The sequence below is a fragment of the Hypanus sabinus genome, chromosome 28, assembly GCF_030144855.1.
Source record: "Hypanus sabinus isolate sHypSab1 chromosome 28, sHypSab1.hap1, whole genome shotgun sequence".
Lineage (NCBI taxonomy): Eukaryota > Metazoa > Chordata > Chondrichthyes > Myliobatiformes > Dasyatidae > Hypanus > Hypanus sabinus.
Genome location: NC_082733.1, coordinates 3148616 through 3167529, shown reverse-complemented (window position 1 = coordinate 3167529; position 18914 = coordinate 3148616). Strand labels below are relative to the sequence as shown.

Below are 18914 nucleotides of genomic sequence, written 5' to 3'. Positions count from 1 at the left end.
TCTCTGGATCATTGGCACCTAGTTTGGTAGGGAATGGGCACCAGACTGATAACTCAGAGAATGGTGCAGTTGGTGTCCAGGTAGATGCAGCTTGTAAACAGATTGTGAGGAAGTTTATAGGGCAAAATTGCAGTCAGTCAGATGAGATGAATTATGTCTATTTTAATGCAAGTAGTATCATGAACAAGACTAGTGAACTTAGAGCATGGCTCAGTACACGGTACTACGAAGTTGTGGCTATGACTGAGCAATGATTGCCACAAAGACCAGAATAGTTGCTGGAAATTTCAGGGTTTAAATGTTTCAAAAGAGTAAAAGAGGTGGGGGAGTAGTATTACTAATTAGTCTAAGCATCATAGCGGATGCTGTGAACGGATTGTCTTCTGAGTCACTGTGGAAGGAAGACAGAAACAGGAAGAGAGTAATCCTTTCATTGGGAGTATTCTGTAGACACCCCATTAGCAACAGAGACTGAGGACAGATTGGAAGGCAGAATGTAGAAAGATGCAAAAATACAGGGCTGTTGTCATGGGTGACTTCAATTTCCCTAATAAATGATTAGTACCTCCTTAGTGCAAAAGGTTTAAATGAGGCAGAATTTATTTGGTGTGTACAGGAAGAACTCCCAACACAATATGAAGACAGGTTGACTAGAGGAGAGGCCATACTGGTCAGGTGACAGATCACAAAGTGGGAAAGTATTCTGCAGAAAATCACAACTCCCTGACCACTACCATAGCCTCGGAGAGGAATATGAGCAAACTGTAAAGGAAAATATTTAACATGGATTGGGGAATTATGATGCCTTATCAGGAACTTGTGAAACATCAGTTAAGAGGAAAATAGAAACTTACATAAGGTTTAGGAAGCACAGATCAGACAGATTCTAGAGTTACCAGTGAGGAGCTTAAGAATGGACTCAGGGAGCAAGGCAACATGAAAAGGCCTTGATGACCTAGGAAAATCCCAAAGTGTTCCACACATACGGCAAGAGTGAGGATGGCCGATCAGTATAGCAGAGGAAATGTGCCGAGTCAGAAAATGTAGGGGAGATCTGTAATGAATACTTGGCTTCAGCATTCATTGGTGAGAGGGACCTTGATGTTTCTAAGGACAGCATAAAACAGGCTGATATGTTGATGTTAAGAAAGAGGATGTGCTAGAATTCTTGAAAAATTAGGATAGACAATTTCCTGGGGCAGGGCAGGGGATACCACAAGTTACTATGGGAAGCAAGGGGAAAGATTGCTGCCCCTTTGGCTCTGATCTTTGCATCTTCACTGCCTACAGGAGTAGTACCAGATGACTGGAGGGCGAGTCTTCATTTGGTGCAACTTTTGGGTGTATCTTACGGATTTTTGGCTGCTGATCGTGAAAGTCACCATGAAATCCTATCACACAGCTTTTTTTAAAAAATAGCCAATATTTCTTATTTCAATTCATAATTCATCAGAGTAAGTGATGCCAAGATTAAGGAAGTGCAGTTTTACTGGTCCACAATTCAAACAGGTCATCAATGACAGGCAATTCGAAGAACTTCTTGTGGGATCAGAGAAAATGTAAAGGGGGTTTCTTCTTTTTTCTTTGTTACTGTGTATGTAATCAAAAGGGTTTTTTTTTTGTTTTGTTAACTAGCAGGAATGCTTCTTTGTTGCGAGAGAGTGCTGGAAGCTTGTTGGGAAAGGGTTTCTTTGTTTTGTTAAAAGCAGGAATGTTTCTTTGTTGCGAGAGAGTGCTGGAAGCTTGTTGGGAAAGGGTTTCTTTGTTTTGTTAAAAGCAGGAATGTTTCTTTGTTGCGAGAGAGTGCTGGAAGCTTGTTTGGGTTAAAACTTACTGATAACGAGAATTGTATTCCTTTGTAAACCAAATGGGAATTAATGTTCTTTCTTCTGAGTCTGTAAGCTTTTGGGCAGATCGGCGCGAGGGGGTTGAGAGAGAGGACGCAATGCTGTAAGCATTAGAGCCTCTGATGATGATCTTTGCATCATCAATGAGGACGGGAGAGCTTTCAGAGGATTGGAGGGTGCAGATGTTAAGAAAGGGAGTAGAATTAGCCCAGGAAATTATAGACCAGTGAGTCTTACTTCAGTGGTTGATAAGTTGATGGAAAAGATCCTGAGAGGCAGGATTTATAAACATTTGGAGAAGTATAATATGATTAGGAATATTATACATGGCTTTGTAAAGGTGCCTTACCCAGCCTGATTGAATTTTTTGAGGATGTGACTAAACACATTGATAAAGGTAGAGCAGTAGATGTAGTGTATATGAATTTCAGCATGGCACTTGATAAGGTACCCCATGCAAGTTTTATTGAGAAACTAAGGAGGCATGGGATCCAAGGGGAACTTGCTTTATGGATCCAGAATTGGCTTGCTCTCAGAAGGCAAAGGGTGGTTGTAGACAGGTCATATTCTGTATGGAGGTCAGTGACCAGTGGAGTGTCTCAGGGATCTGTTCTGGGACCCTATTCTTCGTGATTTTTATAAATGACCTGGATGAGGAAGTGGAGGGATGGGTTAGTAAATTTGTTCATGACACAAAGGTTGGGGGTGTTGTGGATAGTGTGGAGGGCTGTCAGAGGTTACAGCGGGACATTGATACAATGCAAAACTGGGTTGAGAAGTGGCAGATGGAGTTCAACCCAGATAAGTGTGAAGTGGTTCATTTTGGTAGGTCAAATATGATGGTAGAATATAGTATTAATGGCAAGATTCTTGGCAGTGTGGAGGTTCAGAGGGATCTTGGGGTCGGAGTCAATAGGATGCTCAAAGCAGCTGTGCAAGTTGACTATATGATTAAGAAGGCATACGGTGCATTTTATTTCATCAACTTTGGGATTGAGTTTAAGAGCCGAGAGGTAATGTTACCGCTACATAGGACTCTGGTCAGACCCCACTTGGGAGTACTGTGCTCAGTTCTGGTCACCTCATTGCAGGAAGGATGCGGAAACTGAGGAAATGGTGCACAGGAGATTTACAAGGATGTTGCCTGGATTGGGGAGCATGCCTTACAAGAATAGGTTGAGTGAACTTGGCCTTTTCTCCTTGAGGTGACAGAGAATGAGAGGTGATAAAGGTGTATAAGATGATGAGATACACTGATTGTGTGGATAGTTCCAGGGTGTTAGTGGCTAACACGATAGGACACAGTTTTAAGGTGCTTGGAAGTAGGTGCAGAGGAAACGTCAGGGGTAAGTTTTTTTTTCACTCAGAGAGTGGTGAATGTGTGGAATGGGCTACCGGCTCTGTGTAACTCTAGGTCATTTCTAAGGTAAGGACAGATCTGGCATAGCATTGTGGGCTGAAGGGCCTGTATTGTGCTGTAGTTTTTCTATGTTTCTATACAAATTATATTTGTGTTCAGCTTCAATCAGTCTAGCATGACCACAAAAAAACTTCTGAGGAAGCAACACATCTGAAAAAAAAATACTTGTCCAGTGTTATTGGAGAAGACTCTCAAAGACGTGGCTTTGTGAGGGGCAGGTCACACACGTCACTGAATTCTTTGAGGATGTGTCAAAACACAGTGATAAATGTAGAACAGTGTCCGTGGTGTATCATATGGTGTTTGATAAGGTTCCCAGTTGTTGGCTCATTCAGAAAGTCATAAAGCATGGGATCCAGGGAAACTGGACTATGTACATACACAATTAACTTGCCTATAGAAGGCAGAGGGTGGTTGGAGATGGAGTGTATTCTGCCGGGAGGTTGGGACCAATGGCATTCTGAACGGATCTTTTCTGGGATACCTGGTAAGTTTGCAGACGACATGAAGGTGGAATTATGGATAAGTCAAGGATGTTGCAGGTGGTAGTGGGATATTAACAGAATGCAATACTGGGTTTAGCAGTGGCAGATGAAGTTTTACCCAGAAAAGTGTGAAGTGATTCACTTTGGAAGGTCCAATCTGAAGGCAGAATACAAGATTAAGAGGAGGATTCTTAGGAGTGTGCCGGAAAGGGGAATCTTGGGTTTCACATCCATAGATCCCTCAAGGTTGCCCCGCAAGATGACAGGATTATTAAGAAGCTATCTTTGTTAGTCTCATGATTGAGTTCAAGAGTTGGAGGTAATGTTGAAGCTCTACAAAATGTTGCTTAGACCACACTTGGAATGTTGTGTTCAGTTCTGGTTGTTTCACTGTAGAAAGGATATGGAAGCTTAAAGAAGTTGCAGTGGAAATTTACCAGGATACTTCTGGACAATGGAACAAGTCTTATGCAGGCAGTTGAGCAAACAAAGGCCTTTCTGTTTGCAGTGAACTAGGATGAGAGGTGACTTGATAGAAGTGTACATGAGTTGCCCTTAAGGCATTTGTTTAGCTTTATTACATTTTGGCTTTAGTAATTCATTTGTAATTATTTTCTAGTTAAAGTTAAGGTCGTTGAAAGTAAATTCGTTGTCTGTGATGTATCGCGACATGCAATGACATCACACCCGGTTTCGCCGTGTCTTGTGGGAAAATACTGGTTTGGAGAAATGGGAAGGCGGGGGCTTGTGCGTGCAGGATCAGTGCAAGAAAAGTTTTCATTCTACGCACAGAAGTAACGCCATAAGTTCATAAGATAATTGATATGTTGAAGTAAAAATGTTAACGCTGATTCTGTTAAAAGTAATAACGGTTGACAAAGTTTATCTTCTTGTGCTATTGAAAGCGTTACTGGCTAGTTTGTGTGAAGTGTATTTAAAGCCAGTTGATGGCGTAGGTAGATTCTGACTGTATGTTGTACTTTAATGAGACTAATGTAATATAGTTTGTTGTAGTTTTACTTTTACAAGTATATATGATGTAAATGCGATGCCAAGAAGGAAACAAACTGTATATATTTTGTATTGTTTTATCAACAATTTTCACCATACATTAATGTGGAAGAGTGAACAGTAAAAGATTAACCTTACTGCGATCGTGCCCTCATTGACTACGGTTTACTTTGATGTTTAGTTCAGAGTTCCTACACCTGCACGAGAACATTACATTGAAAAAGCAGCATTACCAGGTGTTTCAACAAGTGGTATGATGGTATCGCAATACGGCGTCAAGTCATTGCCATCCAGCGCCAGCAGCAGTAGGGCATCAGCAAATAAGGCTGCCCTCGCAAGAGCTAAAGTAGAAAACGCTAAGGTGTCAAGGTGTCATCATACACCAAACAGGAAGCAAAATTGAAAATTAAAAACCAAAGGGAAGAGGCTGCCAGAGAAGCCGAAAACCAGTTGGCAAAGGTAAGGATAGAAACAGAGATAGAAATGCTGGCTTTACGCCGAGAAGCTGATGCTGCCAGGGTGGAAGCAGAAATATTAGAAAGTGCTGAAGAAATGCACGTTCTAGATGAAGTAAACTCTACTTCAGAGAGGACCAGATTGGAACACACTAACGAATACGCCCGATCTCAAATAGACCCGAAGATTCGTTCTTCCTCACCATACTTATTTTCTAACATCCCATTTCATGAGGAGTCAAAGGGAAGTCCAATTGCATTGCATCAACCTGAGGAAGACAATCTACGCTTGCAACTTTGCAATGACATTGAGAACGAAAGGGCTGACGATAAATACTTCTCGACACCAAACTTGCCAGATTTGGCGAGAGAACAGGCAAAGACTGAAGTCAGAACAGCAAATCCCATAAAGAACGTACACGCTCAGTCATACGCCCGCCAACATATACCCCCAGCCAGTATGCCACTGGCAGTTGAACCCATGGCACAGTATTTAGCATGACGAGATCTCGTCACCTCAGGACTATATCAGTTTGACGATAAGCCTAAAAATTACCATGCAAGGTACTCCTTATTCGCCAATGCTACCGGCGGAGTCCAGCTCAAAGCAACGCAAGAGGTGGATCTTATGACAAAATGGCTGATAAAAGAATCATGTGAACAGGTGAGATGCATACGTTCAGTGTACATCAACAACCTCAAGCTAGCGCTATTTCAATGGCTGGAAAATTTTCCTAGGGTGTCAGTCAAGGACCACACTAAATTAAGAGAACTCGGAGATTTACTCATGGAGATTGAAGGCACTAAAGAAGATGGCTATTTAACTGGCCTGACATATCTAGATACTTCATGCGGAATTAGACCAATCGTGGATAAACTTCCATTTGGGCTGCAGGAAAGGTGGGTGTCTGTTGGCTCGGAGTACAAGAAAGAGAACGGTGGTTGATTTCCTCCCTTTAAGTACTTCACTAGGTTTGTGTGCAAGGAGGCGAAGAAGCAAAATGACCCTAGCTTCATGAGTCAAGGTAGCAGTACAATTCACACCAAGTCAGTCAAATCCACTTCGAATAATTTTAACATCAATAAACCTGTCTCGGTGCGTAAAACTGAAGTCTCAACAACAATGACCCTAGCAAGAATTGTCCATTGCACAACAAACCCCACCCCCTCAAAAAATGCAGAACATTTAGAAAAAAAACCCTTTGATGAGAGAATGGCCTTTCTCAAGGAGAAAAAAGTATGTTTTAAATGCTGTTCCTCTACCTCTCACCTCGCTAGAGAGTGCGCGTTCCCCGTGAAGTGCTTGGAATGCAACAACACTAATCATGATGGGGCATCCCGGCCCGTAACCGCAAACTGACAAAGCTCCTTCACCCTCAAAAGAGGACGGCGGGGAGGGAGAGGATCATTCCAAGACAACCGTTGTCAGCTTGAGCTGCACAGAAGTTTGCAGTCAAGGTCAGTCACGCCGTTCTTGCTCAAAGATCTGCCTCACTAAGGTATACCTAAGGGAGCCAAAGACAAGGCCATCAAAGCCTATGTAATTCTGGACGACCAGAGCAATTGCTCACTAGTCAGACCAGAGTTCTTTGACTTGTTCAATGTCGAGAGTATTCAGTACCCATACTACCCTAGAACTTGCTCAGGCAGCGTTGAAACATATGGCAGGAAGGCAGAAGACTTAATAAACACAAAGTAGACTGCAGATGCTGTGATCAAATCAAGAAATACAAAAAAGCTGGATGAACTCAGCAGGACGGGCAGCATCCATTGAAAGAAGCAGTCAACGTTTCGGGTCAAGACCCTTCGTCAGGACACAAGGGTCCTGACGATGGGTCTTGACCCGAAACGTTGACTGCTTCTGATGCTGCCTGACCTGCTGAGTTCAACCAGCTTTTTTGTAAGGCAGAAGGCTTCCAGCTCGAGTCACTGGATGGTAAAGTTGTCACCTGTCTCCCTCCACTCGTAGAGTGCAATGAAATTTTGAATAACCGCACCGAGATTCCAATGCTAAGCGCTGTGTTACACCAGCTGCATCTCCACCACATTGCCAAGCACATCCCAGAACTAGATCCAAAAGCAGAAAAACTCGGAAGAGACGTTTCTCAGGGTGCACAAGATCAGGCAGCAGGTCAATGGATCACACGACGCCCCCTTTGCCCAACGCCTGGATCTGGGCTGGGTGGTGATAGGAGAGGTGTGCCTTGGCAAAGTACACAAACCAACAGTTAACACACTCAAGACCAACGTGCTAGAGAGTGACCGCCATTCAATTTTTCAACCTTGCACAAGCTTCATGTGTATCAAGGAAGCACGACAAGGCTTCAACAGGTGTAGTAAAGTAACTGACAAGACACTGGGACAGTCTTTGCTCAAACTGAGCATGATAATAAACCTGCTCCATCAGCACAAGACGCCATCTTCTTAAAAATAATGGACACCAAGGTCTTCAGAGACGAAGCAAATAACTAGGTCACCCCGCTACCTTTCAGAGAACCACACCAGCGCTTGCCAAACAACAAAGAGCAGGTAGTCAAGCGGTTCACGTCTTTGCAACGAACCCTGAAAAGGAAACCCGAGATGCAGCAACAATACGTAGCATTCATGGAGAAGATCTTTGCTAATGGATATGCTGAAGTAGCGCCTCCACTGAGAGAAAGTGAGGAGTGCTGGTACCTCCCAACGTTTGGGGTTTACCACCCTCAAAAGCCCAATCAGATCAGGGTGGTCTTTGACTCTCGTGCTGAGTGCGCTGGTATCTTCCCTCAATGACATGCTCCTCACAGGCCCTGACCTTAACAATATCCTCCTCGGGGTCCTGCTGCGCTTCTGGAAAGAGAAGGTCACAATCCTAGTGGACATCCAGCAGATGTTCCATTGCTTCTTAGTACAGGAAGACCATCGCAACTTCCTCCGTTTCTTATGGCACAAGGACAATGATATTAACAAGAAAGTCATTGAGTACCGGATGAAAGTCCACGTTTTCGGCAATAGTCCATCACCCGCCGTGGCCATCTATGGGCTGCGAAGAGCCATCAGAGAGGGCACACAGGAGCATGGCGATGACACCGTTAAGTTTGTGGAAAGGCACTTCTACATCGATGACAGCTTGATATCGTACAGAAAGAAGACGAAGCAATCAACCTGTTCTGTTGAACACAAGCCTCACTCGCTGAGTCAAACCTCCACTTGCACAAATTCGCATCAAACTGTCAGGCAGTCATGGAAGCATTTCCACACAATGACTGTGCTCTGGCAATCAAGGACCTAGATCTAGATGGAGAAACCATACCCACGAAAAGGAGCTTGGGCCTCCTTTGGAAGATTACAACTGACACATTCACGTTCTCCGTGCCGACAGTGATCAAGCCATTCACCCGCCTTGGAGTTCTCTCCACTGTCAACAGTGTTTTCGATCCCTTGGGTCTACTGGCGCCGGTTACGATCCAGGGAAGAACCCTTCTCAGGGAACTTACCTCTGAGCTCTCCGACTGGGATACTCCTCCACCAGAACACAAACTAAGCAGATGGGAGACTTGGAGAGATTCACTTCAAGACCAGAAACAGCTTCATATCCCACATAGGTACACTGCAACCTCATTCACCGAGGCAGCGCACAGAGAATTGTGCGTGTTTTCGGATGCATCAACCAAGGCCATCGGTGCTGTGGCTTACCTGAAAGTAATTGGGAAGGATGGTCAAGTTGAAGTAGGATTTGTAACTGGTAAGGCGAAGCTCGCTCCTCAGTTCAAGCCAACAATCCCAAGGATTAAGCTGTGCGCAGCTGTCCTAGCTGTGGAAATGGCGGATCTTATCCAGGACGAGCTAGAGCTAGAGCTGGATGACACCAAGTTCTACATAGATAGCAAAGTAGTGCTTGGTTATATTTATAATGAATCTAAATGTTTCTACGTGTATGTTCATATTAGAGTTCAACGTATCCGCCTGTTTTCAAAGCGTGAACGATGGCATTATGTACGTACAGAGGATAACCCTGCAGACAATACATCGAGATCCTTACCTGCATCCCATCTAGCACAGACTTCCTGGTTCACCGGACCCCCCTTACTGTTTCAGCCACCAACGGAAAAAACTCAAACGAGTGAGACATTTGAGCTGATCGAACCCGAAAGAGACTCGGAAATTCAGCCACAAATACAAACAGGAGTCACCTACCTCGAAGAATCAATCTGTACCACTGAACCCTTTAAGCGGTTCTCCACTTTGAATTCCTTAGTGAGAGGACTTGTGTTCCTCATTCACATGGCCAGATCCCACAAACACTCATCCCGAAATAGTAAATGGAAGGGATGGCACAAATGTAACTTACCTCGCACTGCGGATGAATTGGCCCAGGCAAAGGACCCAAAGCAACTCAAAGAGCAGCTTTTGCAAGGGAGTTTTTGGCCCTCCAAGCTAATAAACCAATACCAAAGGGCAGCCCTTTGAGGAAACTCAACCCCATCCTGAAGAACGATCTCATTTGCATTGACGGCCAGTTAATACACTCTCACCTTTCAGCTGCAGAAAAGAGCCCAGTAATCCTGCCCAAAGACAGCCACGTGTTCTTACTGCTCACGCACCATCACCATGAACAGGTAAGGCATCAGGGCCATCACCTGACAGAGGAAGCAATAAGGGCAGCGAGACCGTGGATCTTGGGAGGCAAAACACTGATCAATTCAGTACTCCACAGATGTGTAACCTGCAGGAAACTGCGAGGGAAGCTGGAAGTTCAACGTATGGCGGACCTCCCACCAGAACGCCTCAATGCCTGCCCTCCTTTTACATATGTGGGACTCGATGTATTTGGTCCCTGGACTATCATCACTAGACATACCAGAGGACAGGCAGAGAGCAAACGGTGGGCTATCATGTTCAGCTACATGAGTTCGAGAGCAGTGCACATTGAGGTCATCGAATCTTTGGATACATCCAGCTGCATTAATGCTCTCAGGCGCTTCTTTGCACTAAGAGGCCCTGCAAAACAGTCAAGGTCTGATTGCGGCACAAACTTCGTTGGAGCTCAGGATGGACAAAACGGTGCAAAGGTACCTCAGTGAGCAGGGATGCAACTGGGAGTTCAACACACCACACGCCTCTCACACGTAAGGCTCATGGGAGCGGATGATTGGTATCGCCAGAAGGATCCTTGATTCAATGTTTCTGCAGCAACGCACCCGACTGACCCACGAAGTACTGTGTACACTAATGGCAGAGGTCACAGCCATTATAAATGGACGACCACTCCTACCTGTCTCTTCTGACCCGGAAAGCCCCTTCATACTCACGCCATCAATGCTCCTTACGCAGAAGGCAGGAGCTCCCCCTCTACCTGGGGACTTCTCGGACAAGGACTTGTACACAAAGCAATGGAGACAGGTTCAGGCTCCCGCAAATCAGTTCTAGTCCCGTTGGAGACATGAATATCTATCTTTGTTGCAACACAGACAAAAGTGGACAGAACCTCGCAGGAATCTTCAAGTTGGAGATTTAGTCCTGCTTAGGGTCAAGCAGATCGCCTGCAACTGCTGGCTAATGGCCAGAATCACTGCCATATTCCCTGGTGGGGATGGACATGTCAGGAAGGTTGAATTGAAAACTTCTGACCAAAGTGATGTGAAAACTTACCAAAGGCCAGTTGCAGAAGTCATCCTACTTCTACCGAAAGACTGATTTAGAGACTGAAGTTTTGTATCATGTTCATAGTGACCTTACAAAGGTCAGGTGGGGAGTGTGTTGCCCTAAGGCATTTGTTTAGCTTTATTACATTTTCGTTTTAGTAATTATTTTCTAGTTAAAGTTAAGGTTGTTGAAAGTAAATTCGTTGTCTGTGATGTATCGCAGCATGCGATGATGTCACACCCGGTTTCGCCACGTCTTGTGGGAAAATACCGTTTTGGAGAAATGGGAAGGCGGGGGCTTGTGTGTGCAGGATCAGTGAGAAAATAGTTTTCATTTTACACACTTAAGAAACATCACAGAAGCAATGCCATAAGTTCTTAAGATAATCAATATGTATGGTTGATAAAGTTTATTTTCTTGTGCTATTGAAAGCGTTGTTGGATAGTTTGTGTGAAGTGTATTTAAAGCCAGTTGATGGCGTAGGTAGATTCTGACTGTATGTTATACTTTAATGAGGCTTTAATGTAATATAGTTTGTTGTAGTTTTACTTTTACAAGTATTTATGATGTGTACAATGGCCTGTGTATGTTACTCAAAATGGGTTTTTTGGTTTGTTAAGAGTAGGAATGCTTCTTTGATTAGTGTTTCTCTCACAGTTGTTTTGCTTTATACTTGCTGATATGGTAATTGTATTCATTTGTTAACCAATGGGGAATGTTATTTTGTCTCGTGAGGCTGGGAACTTGGGGGAGGGTTTTTTCGTGGGCTTTTGGTAGTGCGCGGGAGGAAGACGTTGAGGAAGGTGGACGTGCGCTGCACTGCTCGGAAGAGCCCCCGGGCGTGGTCCTAGGTGCGAAGACGTGGAGGTCGGAGGCAAGCGACGAGGGGTCGAATGGTTCGATGTTTGAGCTCCAACGATGTGCACTAAACTGACTGAACTAAGTTGGCGCCTTATTTTTTTCCCTTGCATATATATTGTATTGCCTAATACTCTTAATTTTAGTAAACTCTTTAAAGTGTATTTCATAACGGTATTTGTTGTGGGTTTGATACTGTGGGCGGGTGTGAGGCATAAACTCGATTCTCACAGCACCTGTGTGTACGGGAGGTGAGATTGGTGTGTGGCTGGATCTCCTTTTCCGCTAGACATATACCAGCCTGTTGGGTAAGTGTTACAGATGTAAATGTGATGCCAAGAAGGAAACAAATACTGATGTATTTTGTATTGTTTTATCAACAGTTTTCACCATATGTTAATGTGGAAGAGTGAACAGTAAATGGTAAATCTTACTGTGATCGTGCCCTCATTGACTACGGTTTACCTGGGTGTTTAGTTCAGAGTTCCTACACCTGCACAAGAACACTACAGTACAAGACAATAAGGAACATAGACTGAGTAGATAGCCAGACATTTTCTCGTCAGGGCAAAAATTACAAATACAAGGGGGCATAATTTTAAGGTGATTTGAGAAAAATATCTGGGATGTCAGAGCTAAGTTTTTTTTTAAAAATACAGTGGTGAGCACGTGGAATTATGGTAGAGGCAGATACATTAGGCACGTGGATGATAGAAAACGTGCACCTATATAGGAAGGAAGGGCTAGACTGATCTTAGAGCAGAATCAGAATCAGGTTTATTATCACTGGCATGTAACGTGAAATTTATTAACTTAGCAGTTGTTCAATGCAATACATAATATAGAAGGAAAAAAATGATAATAAGTAAGTAAATTCTGCATAAGTCATACTCTGCATGGAGGTCGGTCACCAGTGGTATGCCTCAGTGATCTGTTCTGGGACCCTTATTCTTCGTGATTTTTGTAAATGACCTGGATGAGGAAGTGGAGGGATGGGTTAGTAAGTTTGCTGATGACACAAAGGTTGGAGGTGTTGAGAATAGTGTGGAGGGCTGTCAGAGGTTACAGTGGGACATTGATAGGATGCAAAACTGGGCTGAGAAGTGGCAGATGGAGTTCAATCCAGGTAAGTGTGAAGTAGTTCATTTTGGTAGGTCAAATATGATGGCAGAATATAGTATTAATGGTAAGACTCTTGGCAGTGTGGAAGATCAGAAGGATCTTGGGGTCCGAGTCCACAGGACATTCAAAGCTGTTGTGCAGGTTGACTCTGTGGTTAAGAAGGCGTATGGTGTATTGGCCTTCATCAATCGTGGAATTGAATTTAGGAGCCGAGAGGTAATGTTGCAGCTATATAGGTACCTGGTCAGAGCCCAGTTGGAGTACTGTGCTCAGTTCTGGTTTCCTCACTACAGGAAGAATGTGGAAGCCATAGAAAGGGTGCAGAGGAGATTTACAAGTATGTGGCCTGGATTGGGGAGCATGCCTTATGAGAATAGGTTGAGTGTGAACTCGGCCTTTTCTCCTCGGAGCGACAGAAGATGAGAGGTGACTTGATAGATGTGTATAAGATGATGAGAGGCATTGATAGTGTGGGTAGTCAGAGGCTTTTTCCCAGGGCTGAAATGGTTACCACAAGAGGACACAGGTTTAAGGTGCTGAGGAATAGGTACAGAGGAGATGTCAGGGGTAAGTTTTTTCACTCAGAGTGGTGAGTGCATGGAATGGGCTGCCGGCAACGGTAGTGGAAGCGGATACAATAGGGTCTTTTAAGAGACTTTTGGATAGGTACATGGAGCTTAGAAAATTAAAGGGCTATAGGTAGGACTAGTAATTCAAGGTAGGGAGGGACACAATTGGCACAACTTTGTGGGCTGTAGGTTTTCTATGTTTCTATGTAAATCATCTACAGTATATGTATATTGAATAGATTAAAAATCATGCAAAAACAGAAAACAGTGTATATTTAAAAAAGTGAGATAGTGTTCAAGGGTTCAATGCCCATTTAGGAATCAGATAGCAGAGGGGAAGAAGCTGTTCCTGAATTGCTGAGTGTATGCCTTCAGGCTTCTGTACCTCCTTCTTGATGGTAACAGTGAGAAAAAGACATGCTCTGGGTGCTGGAGGTCCTTAATAATGGATGCTGCCTTTCTGAGACACCACTCCTTGAAAATGTCCTGGGTACTTTGCAGTGGGTTGTAAATTTAGTCAGCTCCATCTTGGGTACCAGCCTACAGCTTCTTTCAGTCCTGTGCAGTAGCCCCTCCCCCCATACCAGACAATGATGCAGCCTGTCAGAATACTCTCAACAATACATCTATATAAGTTTTTGAGTGCATCTGTTGACATACCAAATCTCTTCAAACTCCTAATGAAGTACAGTCACTGTTTTGCCTTCTTTATAACTGCATCAATACGTTGGGACCAGGTTAGATCCTCAGAGATGTTGACACGCAGGAACTTGAAACTGCTCACTCTCTCCACTTCTGATCCCTCTATGAGGTTTATTTTAGCATAACATGGTGGTGTGAAGGGCCTGTACTATGCTGCAATGTTCAATCCTCCCCAACAGCTGTAGCAAGCCTGTCTACAAGGACATTGGTCCCCTTCAAATTCAGGTGTAACCAACCATTTGGAAAGGTCATACTTTCCCCATAAGAGATCTCAGTGATAAGTCATAAATCCTGCCCCTTGCTTCAATTCCTCAGTGACATGTTCATCTGCCAAATCGTCCTTTTTATTTCCAAACAAGAGAAAATTTGCGGAAGTCGGAAATCCAAGCAACACACACAAAATGCTGGAGGGTGCCTGTCCTCCTGAAGGGTTTCGGCCCAAAACGTTGACAGTGCTCTTATCCAAGATGCTGCCTGGAGTTCCTCCAGCATTTTGTACTTTGCATTTTTTTAAAATTTATTAATATACTGCATAGAATAGGCCCTTCTGACCCTTCGAGCTGGGTCTGCCCAGCAATCCCTGTTTTAATCCTAGCCCAATCATGGGACAACTTACAATGTCCTACCAACCTACCAACCTGTATGTCTTTGAACAGTGGGAGGAAACCCGATCTTCAGATGTCTCTTTCACATCCACAGAATCTCATGTCTGCTCCATTAACTATTGAATCCCTAATCACCCTGAACCACATAGGCAAACTCAGCACCAGAGACCTGTGGCTTTCCCCGGTAGGTCGTCCTCCACAGCAGTATCCCAAGCAGAATACTAGTTATTCAGGCAAACCACCACAGGCTGCAGTATTTTCCTGTACCCATTTCCTCACCTGACAGTCACACAGCTACCTGCCTTCTGCAACTTATTAGTGACTTTCTCTTGGGATCTCATCTACCTCCTTCTCATTTTCTCCCATGAGTCATTCAGCTGCAACTTGGTCTGGAAGGAGCAGCAAGCAGATCCCAGATTCACACCACTGATCGTGGACCTGTTCTCACTATATTAGCTACTCACTAATAGGCAAAGAATGAAAGAAACTTACCAAAAACCCAGCTTATTGTTTGTCTCTTTTCACTGAAGCTGCTAAGAGCCAAAGCCTCAAACCCTCCACTCTAACATGTTCTATGTACACTCTGAGTGTCGTGTTCAGTTCCAGTCACCCCATTAGAGGAAGGATGTGACGATTGTGGAATAGATGCAGCAGTTTACTAGGATGCTGCCTGGATCAGAGGGCATGAGCTTTTAGGACAGCTTGAACAAACATGGGCTGTTCTCTTTTGAGCATTAGAGGCTCTGAGGGGAAGTGATAGAGGTTTATAAAATAATAATAGGAATAGATAGGGTAGACAGTCAGAATCTGCTCCCCTGGGTTGGAACATCAAACACCACAGGAACTGCTTTTAAGATTTTGTGGGTGCTGGGATATGGAGAAAGAGGGGATGAGGCATCTAATAATGACATGAGGGGAAGGCTTTTCTGACAAATGCAGAGTGGTATGGTAGTAGTTGAACCAGGTAGTTTGGTGCAATTTAAGAAACTTATAGATATGTAGATGTATGAATATTAGAGGAATGGAAGGATATTGATGATACAGGAAGAGGATAACATTTAGTATAAATCGCTTCAAGGTACAAACAATATCATGGGCCAAATGGCCTGTCCAATGGTTAATGTTCTAAGTTACAGAAAACCTCCTATTTATTCAATTACAATTTTATCTGGTGAGTTTTGACCACAATCGACCTGAGCCTTTTCACCTTTTTGCCTCACTTAGTTTTTTTGTTCCCAAACTCAAATCCTACTTTGACCATTCTTGCATCCTTATCTTTGATATCTCAAGTATCTTCAGCCCTCTCCTATCTCCTTTCAATGTAAAGCCTTTACATTGTTATTCAAAAGCTGTGCATCAGTTTCCACATACAGAAAACAACCAACTCCACCTCAACCTTCCTCTGGAGTATTGTACTGTTCCACTGCTGAACAAGCAGAAGTTTCTTCCAGTTCTCTTGGGAACAAAGTTCCATCCTTTATATACCAGAACTATTTTTCATGTTTTCTACTTCTGTAAAATGGAAGTTATTTAACCTCCAGTATCTATGTCTGAACTTGCCCACCCCACCCATTATCCCCTTGTATCCCCCAACACTGACTATGGTGAATCAATTTTAAATTTTCACATTTTTATTTTCAAATCTCTCCAACCACTCGCCATCTCATCCTTAAATGTCCTTTAACTCTACAAACTGAGCTATCAACATTCCTTTAGGTTTCTTGACCATTTTGCTGTAGACCATGTGCCAGGTACCAAGCTCTGAAGATGTTCTCTCTAAACACTTTTAAACACCCCACTTTGAACAAAGATCAGAACTAAACAGATCCATGTCAAATTCTGTTTCATAAGCTTCCATGGAATACTTGGTCACTTTACAAGATAAAGATATAGAATATATCACAATTATCACATCAATGGAACAAGTATAAATGGAATTTACTATTTTCCCCCATTCAACCTTTAGTCTTTTCTCCAGCAAACTTTTGATGTCTTATTGAACACAAAAGCTTTAGCACCACTTATTCCCCCCTTAGTTGCTATTTCACATTTCATGTAATTATATAATTAATATAGAATTATATTGCAATATTATAATACTGTAATATTACATTGCTATGTTTTGTAAAGTCATATCAAGAAATGTAACCAGTCATACCAAAATAGTATTAAGAAAATCAAAATGCAATTCCTCAATTTTTCATCTTTTTGATCCATCAAGCATGTGATACAAACTGTTATTAGCACTTTCTACTCTAGCACATTTCAATGTATGTTCATTTTGACTAACAATATAACAATATAGATTGACATACTTTAACGTTGTTGCCTTCTGTATTCTGAGTTGTAGCTGTTGTAGTCTGACTGTGACTGTGCTTGGGACTGCAATAGCCACTATCACTGTCAATATCAGCTTCACTCGCTCCTTGCTCACTTGAAGACTCAGCAGCAGGGTGAGATGCTCTTCTTCTTCTGACTTTAGATTTCCAGAGCAAGGGGCTGGCCCTCTCAGAGAGAGACTTATTAGCTACATCTCCAGGGAAGTCTTTGAACGACAGAACGAAATAAAAAAAAACATATTTAACTGTAAATAATTAAGATATAAATTATAACTATCAAATGCTACAATTCCAATAGCATTTATTACACACACAAAGGGATTTGTGAGTCCTCGTGTAAGATTCCTTAAAGATTAACTTGCAGGTCGAGTTGGTGGTAATGAAGACAAATGCAATGTCAACATTCAGTTCGAGAGGACTAAAATATAAAATCAAGGCTTTATAAGGCATTCATCAGACCACAATTGGAGTATTGTGAGCAGTCTTGTGCCCCTTATCTAAGAAAAGATGTGTTGGCATTGAAGAGGGTCCAGAAGAGGTTCACAAGAATGGTACTGGAAATGAAAGTGTTAACATACATGGAGCATTTGATGCCTCTGGGCCTCTACTCACTGGAGTTTTGAAGAACGGTGGTAGTGGGGGAAATCGTACTGAAACTTAACAAATGTTGAAAGACCTAGATAGAGTGCATGTGGAGAGGATGTTTCCTATAGTGGAGAACCCGAGGACCCAGTCTCAGAATAGAGGGACGTCCATTTAGAACTGAGATAAGGAAGAATTTATTTAGTCGGAAGGTAGTGAATCTGTGAAATTCATTGCCACAGAAGGCTATGGAGGCAATGTGGCCCATCAAGTCCACTCTGTCATTTTATCATGGCTGATCCATTTTGCCTCTCGGCCCCAATCTCCTGCCTTGTCCTTGTATCCCTACATGCCCTGACTAATCTCTATCAACCTCTGCCAGAAATATCCCCAATGACCTGGCCTCCACAGCTGCCTGTGGCAACAAATTCTACAGAGATACCACTTTCTGGCTAAAGAAATTCCTCATCTTCATCTAAAAGGGTGCCTCTCTATCCTGAGGCTGTCTCTCTTATCCGAGACTCCCCTACCATATGAAACGTCTTCTCCCAAGAGGTCTTTTACTTTAAGCTCTCCAATCAATCTGGTTCATTACACAACATCCAATCCAGAACAGCTGATCCTCAAGCAGGCTCAATCATGAGCTGGTCGAAAAGGCCATCTTGTAGGCACTCTAGAAATTCCCCCTCTTGGGATCCAGCACCGACCTGATTTTCCCAATCTATCTGCATATTGAAATCCCCCATGACTATTGTAACATTGCACTTTCGAAATGAATTTTCAATCTCCTGTTGTAATTTGTACACCATATCCTGACCACTGTTTGGGGCTCTGTATGTAACTCCTAATAGGAATTTTTTTTTATCCTTGGAGTTCCTTAGCTCTACTCATAATGATACAGCACCTTCTGACCATAAGTAATGACTTTCTATTTATTTATTTACCAACAGAGCCATGCCAGCCCCACTGCTGACCTCTCTATCCTTTTGATACAATATGCATCCTTGGATGTTAAGCTCTCAGTTACAATCTTCTTTTAGCCATGATTCAGTGATACCCTCAAGGTCATACCTGCCAATTTGTAACTGTGCCACAAGATCACCTACTTTATTCGGTATACAGTGCACGGTCAAATATTAACACCTTTAGTCCTGGATTGGGCAGTATATATTTAAAGTGGAGGTTGAAGGTCAGGATGCTAAAGAGAGAATGCAGGAAAATGCAGTTGAGAGGAATTAAAAGTCAGCCATGATGAAATGGTGGTGCAGAGTCGATAGATGAATGGTCTAATTCT

The 18914-nt window shown here is 43.1% G+C and overlaps 1 protein-coding gene across 6 annotated transcripts in view; it reads right to left on the bottom strand.

Moving 5' to 3' along the window:
- Positions 1 to 18914, bottom strand: part of secisbp2l (SECIS binding protein 2-like) — a 175455-nt gene that overhangs the window by 44495 nt on the left and 112046 nt on the right. For all 6 annotated transcript variants that reach the window (XM_059952513.1, XM_059952515.1, XM_059952511.1 and 3 more), the window contains one exon: positions 17015 to 17244. In XM_059952513.1, the coding sequence (XP_059808496.1) occupies positions 17015 to 17244 (230 nt within the window). The remainder of the gene's footprint in view (positions 1 to 17014; positions 17245 to 18914) is intronic.